Source organism: Neopsephotus bourkii, unplaced genomic scaffold (assembly GCF_033783945.1).
Source record: "Neopsephotus bourkii isolate Nb327-2 ecotype Australia unplaced genomic scaffold, CSIRO-AGI_Nbou_v1 NB_1616, whole genome shotgun sequence".
Lineage (NCBI taxonomy): Eukaryota > Metazoa > Chordata > Aves > Psittaciformes > Psittacidae > Neopsephotus > Neopsephotus bourkii.
The window spans coordinates 564,650-586,482 of NW_026902091.1; the positions used below are offsets into that span (position 1 = coordinate 564,650).

General features: G+C 43.7%; 1 protein-coding gene across 3 annotated transcripts in view; it reads left to right on the forward strand.

Annotated features, from left to right (window-relative positions):
- The window catches only part of CMIP (c-Maf inducing protein), a 142,208-nt gene that overhangs the window by 81,211 nt on the left and 39,164 nt on the right, over window positions 1–21,833 (forward strand). For all 3 annotated transcript variants that reach the window (XM_061372796.1, XM_061372795.1, XM_061372797.1), the window contains one exon: window positions 6,566–6,616. In XM_061372796.1, the coding sequence (XP_061228780.1) occupies window positions 6,566–6,616 (51 nt within the window). The remainder of the gene's footprint in view (window positions 1–6,565; window positions 6,617–21,833) is intronic.

The window sequence follows — 21,833 nt, forward strand, 5'->3', positions numbered from 1 at the left end:
AGATGTTTCCTGGTCCTTCTGATAAGAGGCAGTCAACTTTCACAGGGTGTTATTCTCTTCCCTACAATTGGCATAGCAGGTGTGAAGAAAGGTGTTGCTGAAGCTAGCTTGTAGGCCACAAACTCTAAGGCCAGGAAACAGGAACTGAATTTAGCCTTTGAAGAAGTGTGTGAGCTCTTTAGTAACAACGGGGCAGAACTTCTGCTCTTCTGCCTTCCATTTTTAAAGCACAGTGTTGATTATGGTACTGGGTGGATGACTGTGGAGAGAATGCTGGTACTGGTAGTGAAATAATCGGCATAACCTTTTGAAAGACATTGGGGAAAACTTCCAGGGTGTCATTTCAAGACCTGCTTAAGACATGTAGAGAGGGTCTCAGGAAAGAGATTCTGGTGTCTCAGGCATGGCAGCACTGCCTGCTTTCCCATGGTGTCCTTTCTTTCGGATGGATCCTAAATGCCTCGAAGCCACCACTTCCATCCGTATGGCTGGTGTTGCTTTATTCATTTGTTGGCAATCGAGTGTAGTCAGAAGGAAAAACAAACAGAGCAGGAAGCCTTGACAAGCACAGCAGTCACCCGTTCAGCTCAGTGCTCCAGCACACTGTTTTTGCCAGGGAGTCCCCACAGCAAGTGTTCCCACTGGGTTTTTTAGTAACGTTTTATTTCAGTCTCCTTGGAGAAACCTGGCTTTTGTTTTAAGCGCAAGTCCAGCCGATGCTACTGGTGTGGAGAGATCGTGCCAGGACCAGAATCCAGCAGACACGGGTATTATTCGCACAAGGAAAACAGCATTTTTAGCAATTACCAGCAGCTCTCTCTGTACCTTGAGTTAAGCCAGAAGAGTGGCAGATTTCACAGGGCTGCCGGTGTTGTGGGGGTGCGGCTGGGGTTTGCATCAGCAATACAAAGGTTTTGTAGTCTGCATGAAGCAGCAGTGCCATCAGGGTTTGACTTCCTGCAGCCCCGAGCTGCTCTGCTGTTCCTGTAGCTGATAATAAATTGGTACAGAGAAGCCTGCAATATTTTATGGGTCCCAGTAATGAGTATCAGCTGGAGGAAAGCATAACAAACCCTATCCTGCTAGCCAGAAAGCAAACAAGGGAGAGAAACAGAGAATGAAAACAGGGTGAGTTAAAAAAACAAAACAAAACCTGGATCATCAAATCCCATTTATTGCCACATCTTTTCAGATGGCAAAATCCCTTAAAGGGTATGTGTGAAGGACGCTGTTGTAAGGGAAAACCTGGGAACTTTTTGCTACGTGGACAAGCCTGTTCTTGTATCTTTCTGAGTAACACACATGCCAGTAAAAAGGGATGGTGTAGCGCTAACTTACTGTTAAAGGAACTTGATAGCATGGCATGTGTGGTAGAAATGACAAGTTTTCTGCTGATGCTTGCTGCTGTAGAAGTATTATTACCAGTGGAGCTGTAAGCATGTTAGCTAAAGGTCTTCACCATCATTTCTGTAGTGGCTGGTTTCTTGCAGAGTTTCAAGTGTTCTGTTTCTCAGCAGCACACAGGTTCCTATTTTGCCTCCCCCTTGCCTGGGTGGAAATCACTGCAGGGGCTGTAATGCTGGCGTGAAACAAAGTGTTCAGTTTCCCACTTAAGTGAACAAGAAGAAAATCTGCTTTTAAAAAGTTTGCTGCTTGTTAATGAAGAAGTGTATTTGTACTCGTTGACTAAGAAATGAAGTAGTTTGGGTGCAGAGAAAAATACTTCCCCTTTTTGAGCAGAGATGTAAATTTACTCATGTTGACCAAAGCTCTATGTATGCTGACATTTAATCTTTTCCACAGTTTTGCTCCCCTGAGCAGTCTTTTTGAAGCTGATTAAATTAATCCTATGAGTAAACTTGGTACTGGAGCTGATCCCAGGTGGCTTTTCCTTTCTGACTGAACATTTACACCCCCAAAATTAGACTATAAAATCCTTCAGCACACAGTTCCAGGAAAAAAAGGGTATTACCTACAGTAGGCATTCTTAAATATTCTTCCTCATTAGAATAATAAGTAAGCTACAAGTAGTCTGAATCTTCTTGCACTTCTAGGAGTTTTACTGCCACATTTTCCTGTTCTCTACAGTACTTTCTATGATGTTGTCATTGTGCAAAAGCAACCAGAGGGCTTGATTGTGCAAGAAGCGCCCATCAGTTTGCACCGGGTGCCTCCCTCTACCCTTCTAAAGCCATTGCATTTGAGAACAAAATACTTAGCAGAATTGTGGCCTCAACAAACAGAAGGTCCACATTATTATTTTATATAGATATGCTATAAAATCTCCATGGTGATTCATTCCTATCTTGTTGACTACTTGTAGCAACAACAGGTAAAACATTTCTACTTAAGTTGAAGAGGTAGCAGTAAGATCAGTCATGTAGAGCTGGATGCACTGTGTGGGCAAGTCTGAGAGTAAGAACAACTTTCCCTGTGTGGTCAGGATCCCTAAGGAAAGCCTATTTTAAAGTCTTGTGTCTCATTTTCTCCTTTTTATTGTACCCTAGAGCTGAACAAATACAGAAGGCTATGCCCTCAGCTGGAGTACAAAAATATAAGTGTCAGTTCCTAGGAAGTGATGACTTCAGTGCAGAAGTGCTGGGCTCCCAGGAGTGCACATCAGATAAGATTGTAAATCTGTGTGTGCAGCCCCTATACATGAATTGTAGTTTCCTCCACTATTTTACACTTCGGTGCTCATTGCTCCAAAATATTCCATGCACAATAATGTGTATTCTTGAGTAAGTCACTGTGTGCAGAGGTGGCCATCAGCTGGGCAGATGTCTGGATGAGCACTGACGAGAGCCTGGTGACTCTTCTGTCATCCTAGCATGCTTTGAAGCTCATGGTTCTTTGGGTAAGAAAGAAATACTCCCTGTGGTCCCTTTCTCAATGTAAGCCTGAACAAGAGGAGGGGGGAACAAGAGATGCTGTGCAAGAACGAGCTCCTTGTTGTCCTCTGCAAACGATGCAGCATTTCCTGCACATTGCTGTGGTTTTGCAGCATGATGGAATCAGTCAGGCGGAAGCGTGCACTGGAGGGATTAGTCTCTGCTGCCTGGGAGAAGCGGAGAATGACGATGTCAGACAGCTCCATGCAGATAATAGTGGTTGGGTTAAATGCATTCAGTCTATCTCTAGTGAACACTGTGGAAAGAATGCTGGTGAAATGACGCCAAGTGCCTTGGACCATTGAGTTCTGACCATTAATAGAAGTGTGGGGATTCCCTAAAGGTTTGGTTTTCTGCTTCTGTGTTTACTTTGTTGTCTTTGTCTTTGTTTTCTTTGGAAGTGGTCTTGAATGACAACCCACATTCCCGAGGGGTTCTAGTTTGAGAGTGGCCGAAACTCATAACCTAGATCCAGATGCAAGTTTGCTTCGTCACTTCTCATTTACTGTAGCTAACACTATATGTAGACAGTGCTTGGTCCCACGCCTCAATCCTGATCACTTTGCTAATTTTACTTTTTGAATGCTTTTCATATACTGCTGTTGTCAAGCTAAACAAGTCTTTCCCCTGCTGGTTTTGGTTTTGCCTTTTACAGCATTCTTTGTGTCTTTTCTTGTCCAGACCACTTGTGGTTCTACCTCTGCCTGATGCTGTTGTCCTCATTCAAGTTTCTTGTTATCATTCTCTGTAAGGCTCCGGTTGGTTGCACTATTTGTCTAAACATAGTGTTTTCTAATTATTTGTAGTGATCTTACAGTCTGTAGCTACTGACATCCCAGTATCATAGAATGACAGAATGGTTTGGGCTGGAAAGGACCTGAAGATCATCTGGTTCCAACCCCCCTGCCATGGGCAGGGACCCCTCACACTAGACTCTGTAGCCCAAGGCTCTGTCCAGCCTGGCCTTGAACACTAACGGGGATGGAGCATTCACAACTTCTCTGGAGCATTCACAACTTCCAGTGCCTCACCACCCTCACAGTAAAGAATTTCTTCCTTATATCTAACCTGAACTTCCCATTTCAGTTTAAACCCATCACCCCTTATCCTGTCACTACAGTTCCTGATAAAGAGTCCCTTCCCAGCATCCCTATAGGCCCCCTTCAGATACTGGAAGGCTGCTATGAGGTCTCCATGCAGCCTTCTCCAGGCTGAACAGCTCCAACTTTCTGAGCCTATTTTCATATAGGAGGTGCTGCAGCCCCTGCTCATCCTCTCGGCCTTCTCTGGACTTGCTCCAATAGCTCCATGTCGTTCTTATGCTGAGGACACCAGAACTGCACACAGTGGTCTAAGTGGGGTCTCAGAGGAGTAGCAGAGTAATTAACAGTTCTCCAATTCCCATTTAGGACTTTAGCTTTTGCTCTTACTTTAGACTTCAGTGCGTTTTTGGTTCAAATCATGTAGCAGTCAGACCAGGGACTAAATCAGATGGATATTTTGCCTGTTTGAGACAAGTACTTCATCTCCCTAGAATATTTTGGATTTCATCATTTTAAATAGCAATATCTTAATTTGCATAGGTCATATATACTCAATCTGCACATGGGGTTTTTAAGAAATTACTGGATGCGTAAATTGCACTATTATTTATGCTATTTCTTTGTATACATATTCAAGCCTACAAAAGCTTTCAGCTTTACTTACTTTTTAAAGGGCTTTGAGGCTGGCATTTGAAATGAAGGGGTTTTTGTTTCCATCCATGAAATAATTTTCTTAAAAAAAGAAAAACAGTTCCATTCCAAATTGATTTTTTTCGAGGAAGTGTGGAGGTTTTAAAAAGAATTTTGTCTGGACAAAGATAGAAAATATCTAACCGTATTCATGCATTCTGATTATGTTAAAAATGTTCTTCAGGCATTTTGTGGCAAATTATTTTTGACCTTTATTATATTAAAATATAGTATGAAGTATATTAAATTGAAATGAAATTCTGTAATACATAGATGAAAGATCTGTTTTATCATAGAATGGCTTGGGTTGGAAAGGACCTTAAGATCGTCTAGTTTCAATCCCCCTGCCTTTATCAGTTCTAATGCACACATATACAGAAAATACTGTGTAAATAATGGGAAGAAAATGGTTGAATTTTGGCACACCAATATATCATGAGGATCTGCACTCTGAAAGTTTTCATAATTTTTCATTCCATGCAAAGAGGGGAAAAAAAGAAAACGAAGTTATGGATTTTTTTTCTATTTGTAGCAAATTCATATTCTGGTAAGTCAGCATTCTTTATGGAATGGGAAGTTTGTTTTTGATAAACCCTGTGGTCAGCCAAGATTATTTATCATAGATTTACTCTGCTGTACTGCCTAGAGATCTTCTGGAGGAGCAATAGAATCTCATTATTTCATAAATAAATATGTAATACATATTTAAACGAGCATTATTCCATTTAATTCAGAGAAACCAGTCCAAATTTATGTCACCAAGACGTCAGTATCTGATCTTGAGATTAAACATGGTTTTGGTAACCATTCTTGCCATTATCAGTCAGCTGAGCCAGTGTCAGGAAATGAAATGCATTCTATGATGTGGATTTTGAATACTTAACCTGAAAAGGTGTCGGGCAGTGAAATTTCATGAATGATGCTGTAATTTACTGGAAATATGTGGCTTTTAGCTGGTGAGGTACCTCACTATTTGTTTTTGTTTGGGTTTTTAATGGGAATTTACAGGCTATCCTGTAATTTTCACTGGTTGTGTGAAGTGTTTTGAGTTGTGAGTAAAAATCACCCATTGGCAGTGGCAAGGTAGAGTTGGAAGAGCCAAAGGGCATCTCTACCCACTCAAATACTTCAAGCTTATGTCACCTTGTTAAGGCATGCATATTTACGTCACTGTAGATGCTTTTATGTTTTTTGATACCGAGCCTTTTGACCTTTGGGAGAGTTGAACTATTCCTTCATTGGCTACGAACCTGGCTTCACACGGAGGGTTTTTGGCAGCTGTGCTCAATATGGACAAAAATGGGCGATCACTGGGAGTGATTATTGCAACATCTGTGCCATTGCTGCAGGCAGTCTGTGCATGTAGCTGCGAGTCCCTGTGTGTGCTACACTTTTCACTCTGTTTTAATACCACTGAAAGGGCTAAGATGTTGTTTGAATTGCATCGGAGGCCAGCCGAGGAACAGGACTAGAAGGGAAAATAGCGTATGGACGCCTTACCCCTGTGTAAAATGTCAACCCATCTTCGTACTCTGTTCCTGGTGATTAATAGCAAAAGCAAATGTCCTTCAGACATTAAAGTACTGACCAAAACCTGCTTGAAGCCAGGGAGGATTTTTCACAGTCTTTAGGTTGGACACTGTTTCATAGGTGGTTAATGTTTTGTAAGGTTTTGGTTCAGTGTTTTACATGTGCAGCAAGATCTTCAGTGCTTTCTGTGAAAGTAAACTGTTTATAATGTAAAGTTGTAGCTTTGAGTGAAGATTTTCCTTCACTCTGAGGCTGGGGGTGAAGTTAAACAGGGTCATAAAGTTCAGAAGAATATAGTGAGGGCAGCCTCGTTGGTTTTAGGGCACACACGTGGGTGGTTTGCTTAGTTTTGGCTGGGTAATCTGAAACGCTGGTAGAAACTAATGATTCTGTAACTTTTGTTTGTTACAGGCTGCAAACAGTTACCTGCGGGATCAGTGGTTCCATTCTTTGCAGTGGAAGGTAAGTTCTGTGCTTCCCTTTCTTTCTTGTCTGCCTGTACCTTTTAGCATTCCCTATTCCTTCATTATAAAAGCCCAGAATGGATAAAGTGCTTGTCTTTCAGAAACCGTAAATCAGGACATGTATGCAGTTTCAACTTGTTTATAACATGAATGAAGTGTACAAATTAACTTGTTATATAGCCCAGCTTTATGAACATGATAGGCTTCAGAAAGTAGATAGCCAGTAAATTCACATTTAAACAGTATAGTGGATGGTTTTGGTTTGCACTATGAAGTATAATACATTACAGAATGCCCACAGCCCGATCACATGCTATGGACTCTGGAGATAGTTGGGGGGTTTGTTTGTTTTTCTCTTTTCCTGAGAAACTAGGGAGAAAGGGTGTCTTTTAGAGTTGCTTACTGCAAGTAGGATCAATCTGTTATGCATCAGTCTGTGTTTATGCTTTAGGATGATTTTGGTTTAATGGCACTTTTGATTTCAGATGTCTTGAGCCCTTTTTCATTTTCAGTGGGAACAATGGGTTGATTGCCCTCAGTAGGGGAAGTGGAGCACAGTGACAACATTGTGTCTCAAAAACAGTGCATTCCTCGTTGAGAACTGTAGCTGCTGACCTTTGGATGGAATCTGTGTGCATCTTTGATGCAGCTGGAAACAAGTTTTGGCCAGATGTTGCATACAGTTGTCCTCTCCTGTCTTGTGGTGGGAAACACAAGCAGTAGCTTTTCAGCTCAGGACTTGTCCTTGGTAGGGCTCCAGCGAAGTCAGCCAGGTTGGCTGTGTAGCATATCAAGATTCCAGCCTGATGACAGCAGCCACATGTGAGAATATAAGTAAGTCCCTCCCACCAAACTGGTTTTGTTGTAGGTGTGTTTGATAGTTGGAAAACAGTTGTGTGGCAAAACTACAGCATTGGTGTGCTTTGTATAGCCATCAGCATGTGGCAGGATTGTACTCTGAGCTGATCCAGGTTCTTATCAGGAAAAGCCAAGTGTCAAGATCTTTTCCAGACCACTGGCATATTCTCCAGCCTGTTACCCTGATTGCCTAAATGAGTGTGGGACCAGAGTGCTGATAGCAGAAGGCTGGGCTGTGGTGTGGCACTTTATTTTGGCCTCTTGACAGTATCATTAACGCAATGCCCAGCCAGTCTTGCTTTCTTTGCAACTCCTGAGGATAACAAAGAGCTTAAAGCATGCAGAGACAGTATCTCCATGTGGCTGTTATTTTCCCTCCTGCTTTGGCAGGCAGGGATGATCAGAGAAAGCATAGACAGAAATGATGCTGGAATGTCTTTTTCTGCCTCGGCCCCAGCAAGGATTGTACAATGATGTGCTGATGGCATGTGCCAGCTTTGCTCCTGCAGTGAGGGGAAAACTGGGGTCGGAGCTGCAGCTCTGTAAAAAGAGGTAAGGAGTGGTAAAAATGCAACCTGGCCACACACCCCATCAGTTAAACTGTGGAAAGAAAGGAAAAAAGAAAAAGCAAGCCTAGACAGAATGACCTGGCTTGCTCACATGCCTTTCAGTCATGGAGAGGGAGCTTTGCTCTGTGGGAGTTGTTTTTAAAGGAGTATTTCTTAAACTTTCCAATGCTCCTGACCAAGCCTCTAATTTTGGGAAACTCTGAGTAATTTAACTTGTTGCAAAGTAGAATTTATTTTTGCTTCCTTCCCCACCCCCATTAAGTTCATTTCTTAAAAACAAGTGAAACATTATCTTTATTTGAAAGACCTTCCCTTTACCAAGAATAGCAAGTAGCTTTTTCCCATAAGAACAGTGACAGGGTTTAGTCACTGCCCAGGTACTTTACACTAATGAATTCCTCTTTGCTATAATGGAGATAGTTTTGATGGGTTTTGTTGCTTAACAGTTCAGAGGAAGAGCACCTGGTAGCTTTCTGCTCTTTACTTCGGTTGACATTTGGCAGGTGTGAGTGAGGTCACAACAAAGCTAAGAGGCAAGACAAGCAGTGTACCTAAGAAGTGGAGCAGGGTGCAGTTACATGGTCTACCTTAGTGAGGTTTATCGCTTTACTAGTACCATAGCCTAAGACTTTAAGAGCCAGGTGCCAAGGTTCATCTCACTCCGTAATTTGTATGGTCTGATGATTAAGCAGGTAGTGAGGGAACTCACCAAAAAAAACCCCAGGAAGCCTGTTCTTCTGGAATGGGTCATTTACACAAAGCAGCAGCTGGCAGGAAGATCGCCGCAGCTGTATTGTAATTGGGTGGTTGTGCTGATGAATGGTATATTTGTCCAGTGGTCTCACAAATAATAGGTCAAAACATTTCTGTGGGCATGTAAAACACAGATGCAAACTGGTGCAGATAGCTGGAGCAGTTACTCAGGGGAAAACACTCAACAGAGATGCACTTCCTAATTTCATACTTGTGTGGTGGAAGCACTGAGGACTCCAGCTGAGCCCAGAGCCCCGCTATAGTAGTATAGATGTAGGTGGAGCAGGAGACCTTCACTCCCACTGCCCTGCCCAAACAAGGCTGGAGGAACCCATTTGACAGATAGCAAACTAATATTGTGAGAGTTTCCAGCAGTGGGGATTGCCTCTCCACAGATCACAGTTGTGGGAGCAGGTTCTTATTCTGTCAGTGTCCTTCTGGCTCCTTTTTCTCTGCTTCAAGCCTTTGGGAGTCAGATGCTGCATATAATCTGAGCTACCTGGAAAATGGCTGGTTGAATAGAAGTGTTGTTAAATATTTGGGGAAGCATTTAGGTTCAGGCATGTACTGGTTATCCTTTGGTCCTGTATGAAGGTGCTGAGGTCTGTAAGGGAGCTTTTATGTAATGCAGTTTTAAGGACTAACATGCTGTGGGAATTAAATTTGTCACCCAGCACCCTGGAAATATTTTCTGTTCTAGAGACAAACATTGAAACAAAAATCAAGAATAATTTATTTCTACAATCCTAAGAATAATAAAAGAGATGCTACAGATAAACAGAAATAAAAGAAAACCAAGCACATAATTATCCATGTTTTAGATCCAGCTCCAAGTGGTTTTATGTGTCATCCAGCTAAGTAGTTGGATGACAGGATGCTTACACAGCTTTTTAGATATGACTTTCTCCTTGAATGCTGGGCTCATTGAAGAAAACATGGATATAAGGACAGATTGTTGCCTATGTAGTTATTTTCTCTTTGGGTTTTCCATTTAAACCCTCTCATGAAGGGTTACCCCTAGTTCCTCATTTAATCTGGATATCTGTGTGTATCACAATTCAAGGATTATTGGCCACCTTAGCCAATTTTTAGAAATCCTGGTTTCTTTCAGGTTAGGGCTAAGCCAAACTATCATTGTCTAGAGAATAAACAGAGCATGTTAACAACTCTCCAGATTCTCACACATAAACAAATCATTAATCCATTGTGTAAGGAATGTTCCTTTCAACCAAGGAGGTTGGATTGTAACCGTGATACGTAATCTTTGGTATTTGGAAGCTGATAAGTCATAACAGTGTATAATAACACTTTCTGTGAATATACAAAATAAAGTAACACATGCATTTCAATGCTCTTTGTGGATCTAGGCTAGATACAGTGGTAACCAACTACTTTGTAGGGGTTGAACACAGCTAAACTTGGCTTTTTGGGGTACTGTGACTAGTAATTTTAGGACACACACAAGAAAATACCTACATACCCTTCGCATTTCCCCAGAAAGCATCTGTCTGTGTTGTTGTATCTTGCCATCTTTGGGCTTAGAATGTTCTGTGTTCGTATAGTACGGAGCACATAGAGGTGCCATTCTCTGCAAAAACTTTGAGCCCTGTTGCACCACATGCTTGAAGTATTAGTCATTAAAAGACCCGCTTGTAATATAGTACCATGTTTATTGTTGTCAGTCAAAAACACATCAGTTAGGTCTTCTCTTCTGATGCAGAGTACAGGTATTGATTTACATTTTGAGGAAGAGGGAATACACCTAAAGGTTACACAGGGCATGCTGGTTTTTAGCATGCTTGACAGTAAACCCTGAGTGCCACCCTCATCATGGGATGTGGGTTGCTTGTGTTTTCTAGTTAGCTGAATGATACAGCAATGAAATGTGTCAGTTGACAGCCTTTGGGGGAATGTCCTGAATTGACACAATATGGAAAGAACAGACCTGATGTAAAGCATAAAGCATGACTCGGGTTGAGCTTTGTGCATCTCTGACCTGGATCTTCAAGAAGGGATTGCCCATACCTTGTCTTTCCTACTGATGCTATTAGCCAGCTCTCGACTGGCCCCTAATGAGTAGTGCTGCTTGGTTAGGGGGTTTACCCATCTGTTAGCATGGATGATGCAAATGTGTTAATTGTAGAATTGCTTAGATTGGAAGGGGCCTTTGAACACATCTGGTCCTCTCCCCATCCATGTTATCCTTTCCCTCACTCAGTGCACAGTACACTTTGAAGCTGTACAGGGTTGGTAAGAGCCTGTCCAGCAGAGCTGTGTCTGAAGCTATGTGTGAAGCCCCAAACCTGGCACAGTCATGTGTGGTCACACAAGTGCTGAGCAGAGGGGAGCAGTCACCTCTCTCATCCTGCTGCCTGTGCTCATGCTCTTGCAGCCCAGCATGAATACATGCCCCTGACTTGCAGTCAACAATCATACTACCTTTGTTTAAACTTCCATGTATTGGTTCCCATGAACTGGGGAACTGGAGCAACGCTGTCATTTGGGATTTGCAAACACTTTGCATTTGAATGCTACAACAAGTAATGTTGACCTTCATTCAAAAACTTGACTTTGGATTAATACTTCCCTGGTTCTCATAGGGATTGTTGTACCTGTGTCTTCAGGAAATGAACACTTCCATGCACAAGCAGCCCTATTAATTGCAAGGGCATTGGCTGTCATATAAAGTCATACTTGACCTGAATGTCATTATGCTCTCTGGTCTTTACTGTGTCCAGGGTATGAATTTTTTGCCTTTTAGAACTGAATATTTTTATACAATAGCTGTGGGTGACTATCAGTTTTTCTGTCTAATGGTGAAAGTTCAAAGAGAATTATTTTTCTGTGCTTTACAATTGCGAAAAAAACTTAAGTTAACAGAAACTGTTCTTGAAAGTGTGGCAAAGCCTTCCTTGTGTAAAAAAGCACCTTTATGGTTTTGTCACCATGGTAATGATTAAAAATAGTGCTGATACAGGAGTGGGGTTTATATAGAATTTAAATGATGACATTAAAGAAATTTATAGCCTTAAATCTTGGTAAATTATGGCTTAAAACTATGAGATCAGGAAAAAAGCACATTGGTTATGGTTAAAAAGGGCCCATGTCTGTCATTTGTATTTGATCACCTAATTTATGATCTGAGAGAGGAAGCTTTGGTACTCTGTGACAATTCTATAGCCCTTTGCTGTACTGCATAGTGAAAGTATTACTCGAAGAGCTCAGTAGTTCTTTGGAGTGGTAGTTTCTGGACTTCAGATCCTCTCTGTGGTGGTTACACAGCACACACAACTGTAATTGTCTTGGCAGTTTCTTTGCTTTCTTTAGCTGAAAAGCCGAGGTACTTTCACAGAACATTAGTTCCCGTTTTCTGTTATTTTGTGGTGAAATAATAAATAATTATCATACAGTTAGGCAAATGACAGCTTTTCTTTTTTCTTTTCTTTTTTCTTTTCTTTTTTGTCTGTATACAAGTCAATAGTATTTTGATTACTATGTTGATGGAAAGCTAAGCTGTGGAATTAAGTTTTGCCTTTCAGAGCCTTGGGGCTTTGAAAGCATTGCAGGTCGTGATGACACACAAGTTTTGGAGGAGCGGGTTTCTTGCTTTAATGAATAAAAGGCAGCTCACAAGTTTTTGGCTGGTGATTTTATTCTTCCTGTGGAATGCAGAAGTAGCAGCTGTGGGACATCACGAGCAGGTTTTTAAGATAGCCAGAGCCTCTCTCCTGCTGGACTTTAAGCATCCTGATGGAGTTTCATACTGGACTTCAGGGGCTAGGGGATGGATAGAAGGTCCAAGTAGAGTGTTAACACATCTGTGCTGCTGAGAAGCCAGTACCAGTTAGAGCTTTCCAGTGAACTAAATACATATTTTGGCATTTTTCAGTTCCTGATGCCCCCTCTCATACTTAGGTTGATGTTTACTGCCAAGATTCATTCTTCTGTATTTGGAAGGTAACATGAGAGGCAGCTGTGTCTGCATGCATGGGGCTCTGCAGTGACATCCCCTTGCTCTTCATGCGGCAACTGAAAATACTGACCACTCTGTAGACTAAACAACCTCATTGCAAACTCAGGGGGAACGTTACGGAAATCTTGTCAGACAGCCATTTACATCCCTAATGTTTTTTTTGTAGTTAAGTATTCTCCCCTACTACTTGTGTGTGTGTGTGTGTAGGGGTACACATGAAGGACATCTTAGGACATCTTCATAGCACATGGAGTCCGTCAGTTCTCATTTTCCCATGCAGGCTTTAGCAGTCTTGGGCCATCTGTTATCAGAAGTTACTTGAAAGATCTTGGCCTTGTTTTGTTTCTGGGATCTCAGTTTGCAAGAGGCAGCAGTGCTGTTGCAGCAGAAGGGCATTGATCTCGCTTGGGGAGAGTGGGAATGAATAGATGAAGAACAGACAAGATGCTGACAGAAAGTTTTCTTTCATTTTTTTTCATGACACACTGGTGGTGTTTTAAGAACTGGTAGAGTGGTTAGGGGATTTTTAAGCTTTCACTGCCTTTGCATTAGGAAATCCCTCACTCTTTGTGAGGGACTTTGGAGCAGGTTCCTCCCATAAGGCACGTCTGCAGCAGTGGCAGCTGATCATCGTCTGTGCTTTGCATTGGCTCAACATGAATCACTTTAAATCTGGGAGCTGCATATCTGTGTCAGCACAGCACTTTGTCCAACCGAAAGAGGCTCTCGGCAACGTGCTGAGATGCCAGCCTGGATCTGAGCTGGTGCTTGGAGCTGCTCTGCCCTCATGCAGCCATATGTACACATAGTTTTCTATACCCGTAGATGCCTCTTGCACTGCCAAAACAGGCTTTTTTAAGCAGACAGAACTCAAGCCAATTTGTGGCCTAGTGGTGAAATTTGAGTAGAAACTAGTTAGTTATTTTCTATCTTGCTTTAGCTTAGTTAGGACCAGCTCTTTATTTTTCCCCCTAGACTTGGATGCTATCCTATTCAAACTAATAGTAGGTCTGAAGACAGAGGGGTGTCAAAACCAGCTAAAAAAACAGATCAGCTTCTTATTGGGTACTTAGATTTCTGAAGAGGAGCAAGTACAATTGCTGGAGTCGATTGCTTCTCAGGAATGCTGAGAAGCATTCTGCTGGCCAGGAGGTTGGGTTTTGTGCTGGTAAATTGTTCCTCTGCATTGTTACGGGGCTAAAATTAAGACCAAAACTTTGCATGTTAGGACTTCCAGGTCATGGTGACCACTAGTTCCACCAGATCACAACTTCTCATCTATAGAGCTGTCATAATACAGAGCAGCACCAAAATCAGTCTCTAGCTGCAGAAAAATCTGGTTTAGGAGCTGTCTGATGAAGGCAGGACAAGACTGGTTATCTTTCCCAGGATTGTAATTATCCTCCTCTCATGATGCTTCGGGTGTGAAAACCTAACTCTCTGAGTTGACACATGCTGTGTGCCTTGTTAAAGTGCTGTCATGGGGCCCAACTCTGCAGTATGGATGTTGAGGACTCTTGGTGTCAGAAGACCTAAGTAAGCCTGAAGGAGCAAAAGGGATCTAGGTGTTGTTTAAAAATTTCCTTTTCATTTCTTGCACAGTTTTGTCTGTACATTTCTTTCTTCCAGTGTAATTAGTGCATTGAGTACATCATAGTACATAATCATAGAATCATAGAATAGTTAGGGTTGGAAAGGACCGTAAGATCATCAAGTTCCAAACTGCCTGCCATGGGCAGGGACACCTCGCACTAAACCGTATCACCCAAGGCTCTGTCCAGCCTGGCCTCAAACACTGCCAGGGATGGAGCATTCACAGCCTCCCTGGGCAACCTGTTCCAGTGCCTCACCACCCTCACAGGAAAGAACTTCCTTATATCCAATCTAAAGTTCACCTGTTTTAAGTTTTAACCCATTATCCCTTGTCCTATCACTACAGTCCCTAATGAAGAGTCCATCCCTGGCATCCCTATAGCCTCTTTTCAGATACTGGAAGGCTGCTATGAGGTCTCCACGCAGCCTTCTCTTCTCCAGGCTGAACAGCCCCAGCTTTCTCAGCCTGTCTTCATACAAGAGGTGGTCCAGTCCCCTGATCATCCTCGTGGCCTCCTCTGGACTTGTTCCAACAGTTCCATGGCTTTTTTTTTGCTAAGGACACCAGAACTGCACACAATACTCCAAGTGAGGTCTCACAAGAGCAGAGTAGAGGGGCAGGATCACCTCCTTCGACCTGCTGGTCACGCTCCTTTTGATGCAGCCCAGGATATGGTTGGCTTTCTGGGCTGCAAGCGCACACTGAAGCTGGCTCATGTTCATTTTCTCATCGACCAGCACCCCCAAGTCCTTCTCCACAGGGCTGCTCTGAATCTCTTCTCTGCCCAACCTGTAGCTGTGCCTGGCATTGCTCCGACCCAGGTGGAGGACCTTGCACTTGGCATGGTTAAACTTCATGAGGTTGGCATCAGCCCACCTCACAAGCGTGTCAGGGTCCCTCTGGATGGCATTCCTTCCCTCCAGCGTATCAACCGAACCACACAGCTTGGTGTCATCGGCAAACTTGCTGAGGGCGCACTCAATCCCACTGTCCATGTCAGCGACAAAGATGTTAAACAAGACCGGTCCCAACACCGATCCCTGAGGGACACCACTCGTTACTGGTCTCCAACCAGACACTGAGCCATTGACCACAACTCTTTGTGTGTGGCCATCCAGCCAGTTCTTTATCCACCGAGTGGTCCATCCATCAAATTGATGTCTCTCCGATTTAGAGCCAAGGATGTCGTGTGGGACAGTGTCGAACGCTTTACACAAGTCCAGGTAGTTGACATTAACTGCTCTACCGCTGTCCATCAGTTCCATTGCCCCATCATAGGAGGCCACCAAATTGGTCAGGCAGGATTTCCCCTTAGTGAAGCCATGCTGGCTGTCACCAATCACCTTGTTGTTTTTCATGTGCCTTAGCATGCCTTCCAGGAGAATCTGCTCCAAGATTTTGCCAGGCACAGAGGTGAGACTGACTGGTCTGTAATTCCCCGGGTCATCCATTTTCCCCTTCTTGAAAATGGGGGTTATATTTCCCTTTTTCCAGTCTTCGGGAGCTTCACCTGACTGCCATGATTTTTCAAATACGATGGCCAGCGGCTTAGCAACTTCATTTGCCAGCTCCTTCAGGGCCCTTCAGGATGGTCCCATGGACTTGTGCACGTTCAGAGTTTTAAGATGGTCTCAAACCAGATCCTCTCCTACAGTGGTCCCAAGGTCTTCATTCTCACACTCCCTGCATCTGCCTTCCAGGACTTGGGTGGTGCGGTCAGAGCCTTTGCCAGTGAAGACCGAGGCAAAGAAGTCATTCAGAACCTCAGCCTTCTCCAAATCCTGTGTAGCTAGTTCTCCTGAGAGCTTCCTGAGGGGTTCTACGTTCTCCCTAATCTGTTTTTTATTTGCTATGTACCTATAGAATCCCTTCCTGTCATCTTTCACATCCCTAGCCAAGTTTGCTTCTAAATGGACCTTAGCTTTCCTAACCTGGTCCCTAGCTTCCCGGACAACATCCCTGTACTCTTCCCAGGCCGCCTGTCCTTGCTTCCACTTTCTATAAGACTTTTTTCATTTGCATTTTCCTCAGGAGCTCCTTATCCATCCAAGGAGGTCTCCTGGCCCTCCTGCTGCACTTCCTTCTGGTTGGGATGCAACACTCCTGAGCCTGTAGCAGGTGATCCTTGAATATCAACCAAGAGTCTTGAGCCCCCCTGCCCTCTAGGGCTATATCTCATGGAACCTTACTAAGCAGGTTCCTGAAGAGGCCAAAGTCTGCTCTTTTGAAGTCCAGGGCAGTGAGCTTGCTGCACGCTCTTCTCACTGTCCTAAGGATCTCAAATTCAACCATCTCGGGGCCGCTGCATCCAAGGCTGCCCTGCAGTGCCACATTTCCAACGAGCCCTTCCCTGTTGGTGAGCACAAGGTCAAGCATGGCACCTCTCCTTGTCGGCAGGTTATTACTTGCAGAAGGAAGTTGTCTTCCACACAACTGAGGAGCCTTCTGGATTGCTTGTGCCGGGCCGTACTGTCCGTCCAGCAAGTATCAGGGTGGTTGAAGTCCCCCATGAGAACAAGGGCCCGGTAGCGTGAGGCTGTTCCTATCTGTCCATAGAGTGCTTTATCCACAGGTTCCTCTTGATCAGGCGTTCTGTAACAGATCCCCACAGTAATATCCCCATTGCTGTCCTCCCTTTAACCCTGACCCACAAACTCTCTAACATAGTACAGGATTATAAAACTCTTGCTAATATCCACAAAAACCCCTTATACAGTGTGTTGTGTCACAGCCTGTTTCACTTTCCCTAGCTCTTGCAGTAAGTCACATGCTCATCTTGTCTGTCACACCCCCTTGTCTTTTTTTATTTACCCACAATAGCAAATGTTTCAAAATCAGAAAAAAACAAACAACCAACAAACAGTAAGCAATGTTAGTAAAAGTATGCCCTTCATTCAGAAGCTGTTGCATCACATCTGTTTATCATAGACTGGTCTCTGTGGCACTTTACAGTAGTATTTAACATGAGAATACTAGATTAGGCTGTGTGACCAGAGGCAAGATCCATCAAGGATAATGGAGTTGTTGTGAGTGACTGACTTGAATTGGCTGGTCCCTGAAGGTGAGGTGGGCAATGGTTTTGGTAGCACCCCAAAGGCCTCTGATCCTCTGTGAGGAAGCTAGCCTGGGGATGAGAGAACTGAATGTCACAAGTCTTGATTCAGTCTTGGATGTCATGCACAGGAGAGAGACAGTGAGCAAATCAAAGAGATGCAGTGGCATTTTGGTTGAGTAAAGAGTTGCAGGAACTTCAGGGTTTTGTGATGATGTGGTGCAATAAGATGTGATATAAAAAAACATGGAACAAAGTGGTGGTTTCAGGTGCAAATGCTGCTCTGAAATCTGGTATCTCCCAGCGAGAAATAGGACAACTCAGAGTGCCAAAGCCCAGCGATGTGAAGACAGATATACCCTTATTTCTGAAGTCCCTTTTAAGATGCTTGCAAGCATCACATCAGTATCCAGTATCTATGCTCTCCCTAAGGCTCTGCAGCAGCTTTCTGACACAAACATGTTCCTCGAGTCGTGCACATCTCTCTTGCTGACGACATTGATGATGCAGGTGCACAAGGGAGAGAAGCCATTTTCAAAGCCATTTATGGTGTTGCCAGTGCTAGAAACTCAGCAAAATACTACATTTGCCAAGGAGGAGAAAGGGAAACAGGTGGGTAAGAGTCCATTTGGAAGGTTCTGCTGACTGGTGAGAGGGGAGGCAGGCAGGAAAAGCCAAGGGTGTCCACTGCTAGCAATGGAGAGTAATAAGGAAAAGGGATGACGTGGCTTTCTAATCCGGTTTGCATATCTGGGAAGAAATAATTGCTTTGTGTGCTACCCAGTGCTACCTAATCTTAGTGGCATTTCCTGGAAAATAGAAGGGGGATGGATTATCATGCAGAGATTATCTTCTGTTAGCAGTTACTATGATGTGTTAGTAGCTGCTTAATCCCAATTTGAGGTGATTTCTTAGGTGGCAAGTTCTTCTGAGCAGAGTTCGTGCATGCCTGGAGTGACTGGCACACGTTTTGCAGCCTTGCAGATGAAGCAACGTCCTGTTTGCCCAGTGGTGGCCAGCTCTCTCCTGCCTGAATGGGATCTGAAGGGTGTAGTGCCAGAGTGTGGGGTTTTTTTGCACAGCAGGTATGCTGCCTGGCTGCTCTCCACGGTAGCCTTGCACGCAGCTTTTTAGTTGGCAGAACTGGTCAAAGTTCAGTGGTGATAAGATTGTGCATGTTCTTTTTTTTCCTACACACGTATCTCTTCTCTGCAGTGGCAAAGTCATTTATTCCCATCACAGGCTGAGAGCTGGCGGATGTCAAGGGCTAGGCTCTGCAGGCACACTCGTCATGTGTAGAATATAAAGTGCATGAATGTAAAGCCTGGGTCAGTTCAGCTTGATGTCAGAATTGTGTAATGTGGTCAGTAAATGTAGGTCTCCACACAAAGAAGCACTCAGCAAGGACTGCGTTTAGGTGGCAGTTAATGTCACAGTGCTTTGTGCTTTCTGCTTTCTGTTTGATACATGCTGAACTCCACAGTCATACAGTGCCTGCTATAGTTAATTTGTTTAACACTATTTTTTTTTCCTCTCCCATGCACTGCAATGCAGTTAGTCCACTGAAGTTTTTGGAAAGTATGGACTGTATATCATACATACAGTCCTGCTTTTCCTCTAGTGGTCTTTTCTATTATTACTTCTATTATTATTATTCAAATGGAACATGATTTTGCTGACTCCAGCTCATACTGCATAATCTCAAACACAGGAGCATGTCAGGCTCTCACACCTCTGGAAACTGTGGGTTGTGCCAGAACATCAAGATCCCAGCATGCAGACAGTGTTGAGTATTTGCTGCTCTGGTGAGAAGGGCCAGAAATGCTGCAGCAGGCAGCAGTGAGGTCCTGCAAGAGGAGGAGGCAGTTGTGCCTAAACATGTTTGAAATCTTCCCTCTGATGATGAGTCAGAGGCTGTTACAGTGCTGTACATCAAGCAGTGTGTCTGGATCCTGTCCTATTTATGTGACTCCAGCAACCTCTATGTGAAGGTTTTTCTCACTCATTCTGCATGAGAGTTTAAAGCAACCAGAAGGGTTTGTAAGTAACCCACCAGCCTTCAGCTAGGGCAGATCTTCCCTGTACGTGTGGGACAACTGTGTTCTTCAACTGTATTGAAGTTGATGAAGTGTTTCCTCCTACTCAGGATCAGGAGGGAAAGGTGTTCTGTGGCTTTCACTTTAAAACCCGAGCTAAAACATCCAAATACACAGGACAATATCTTTTAAAATCTTTCTCCTTTGGAGGAGAGATGTTACATGGGATTTGCAACCCGAAATAGCAGCTGCATCTCTACCATTGCTTTTTGTGAGTAGGGAGTGGTTTGTGCTCCTGTTAGGAACGTATCTGCAGTCGTAGTGGAATTCCGCATAGCCAAAGCAACATTAAAAACAAACCCCAGCTTGGCTCTGACATGAAAAATATGGAACAGCAGTTGCTGTGTGCAGGATGAAAGCTGATGTTTTGCCAACCTGAAGTGTAAAGCTGGTGCTGGAACTGAGGCTTGAAGAATGGGAGTGTTTGCCAAAAGGAAATGGAAGCAGGGATGGAGGGTTTCGGGGAATGCATCGATGTCGGCCATGCCAAAAACCGTCTTCCCTGTGGACAGGTCTGATTACGATAGTAACCACATTAGCCTATGCAGAGTGCAGCTGGAGCCGCAGTTGGCCTTTTGCATTTTCTAGCTGGGGAAATAGCATCTCGAGTAAAGGTAAAGCTGGCTAAAGGTAGAGCTGTGTCTGGATCAGCCAGCTGTGCTCCTGCATCGTAGTGGCTGACCAGCTCAGTGCAGGGAGTTCAGAGAAAGACACCACCAGCAAAAACAAAGCCTAGTTTCTCTGCTTAGTAGTAGGAAGGTCTGCCAAAGACACCCTCTTCCCTTCCCTGTTGGGCGGGCACACATTTTGCATGCAGATTTGTCTTCAGTTCAGCCTCTTAAATCTCAGGTCTTCTGAAATTCAGTGAATAGCACTGCCCAGTGCTATTAGTTTCCTTTTTTCCCTTGGATAGAATATCCTTCCATTCCCATCCCCTCATCCTACCTTGTTGCTGAATGGTATCTTTGCAGTAGTCATTACATGGGAGAGCAGAAGCCCAAAGGGATGGTCAGTTAGGTGACACCCTTGTGCAAAGGAAATGGAGATATATATATTAGATACACAGTGAGTTTCAGGAGCAAGTTCTTCAGTGCATTATTATGGCAGCTGTACAGTGTCATGCTGGGAGGCAAGTGAGGAGGCTGCCCTATGAGCCCTCTGCTCCCCCATCCACTTTGCACTTGGTCCAGGCAGAAATGTGTTTCATCCATGTTCCATCCTTTTAAATTTGTTTATTTCAGCATTCCTTTACTTTGCAGTGGTACTGTCCAAGTGGCATCTGAGCAAAGGACAAACTCCATGCCTGTGGGAAGTATCTGTTCCAGTAGTGCATTAGTAACAGCTGAACCCACGTCACCACTTGCTGAACCCACTGAACTCTGTTGGCTTTGAGACAGTGCAGTCTGAGTGTTTGGGGTCCCTTCCTGGATATTAGTGAGGTCTGGAGCAAGGTGCTAGAGACTCCTGGGGAAAAATAGATGTATGATTGTAGGCTGAAAAAGGGGGTCAGGGAAGATGATGTTAATGGGGAAGCACAGCAACAGGGTAGGTATCAACATTCAGATTGCTTGCTAAGGCCCCAGTGCCCTAAGGTGGTGCTTTTCCTTAGGAGCTGGCAATTAATATGGAGGTGTGAGAATGAGAGTATCTCAGTTTTGCTGTGGTCCTGAATTCCCATACAACCTCAAGGAAAACAGCCTGGTTTTCTTGCTCTGTCTCTCCTTGCTTTAAATCATCAAGACCGTGAGCTGTTCAGGGCACAGACTGTCATTTGATATATTTATTCAGGGCATAATTCATGGGTGCCAGTCTCAGTGCAATAAATAACGGTGGTTTCATCAGGGTATTTATTTACATGAATTGGCAAAAAATGAAGTGTTATTTAGACCTTAACTGAGTGGGAATCAGGACATGTCTAGCTTATAATGTTTCCCCCCAGTTCTCTGGCCTGTGGCAAGGAGTTTGCAGGCAAGTGAGCTTTGACCAAACTGGTTGCATTTAGAGAAACCACCAAAGCAAAGGAGCTGATGTACTTCAGCATTTAGCATTTGGCTAAAATGAAAATGCCTTGATTTGAAAACATGGTACAGTGCAAAAGTTTGCTGCTGCTGTTTTGAAACTGTTTTAGAGGAAGAGTCTTTCGTGCAAAACCTTGAGAAGGTCATGAAGAGTACGGATACAGCATGAGCAGTCTGGATTCCCTGATTGGGAAAAGCTTCTATAAGCTTATCTTGGCCCCAGGCCTGTGCATGGAATGAGACTTTTTATAGACCTAGTCTCTTCAGGTGAGATGCATTTTTTTCTTCATATTGGTAAACGT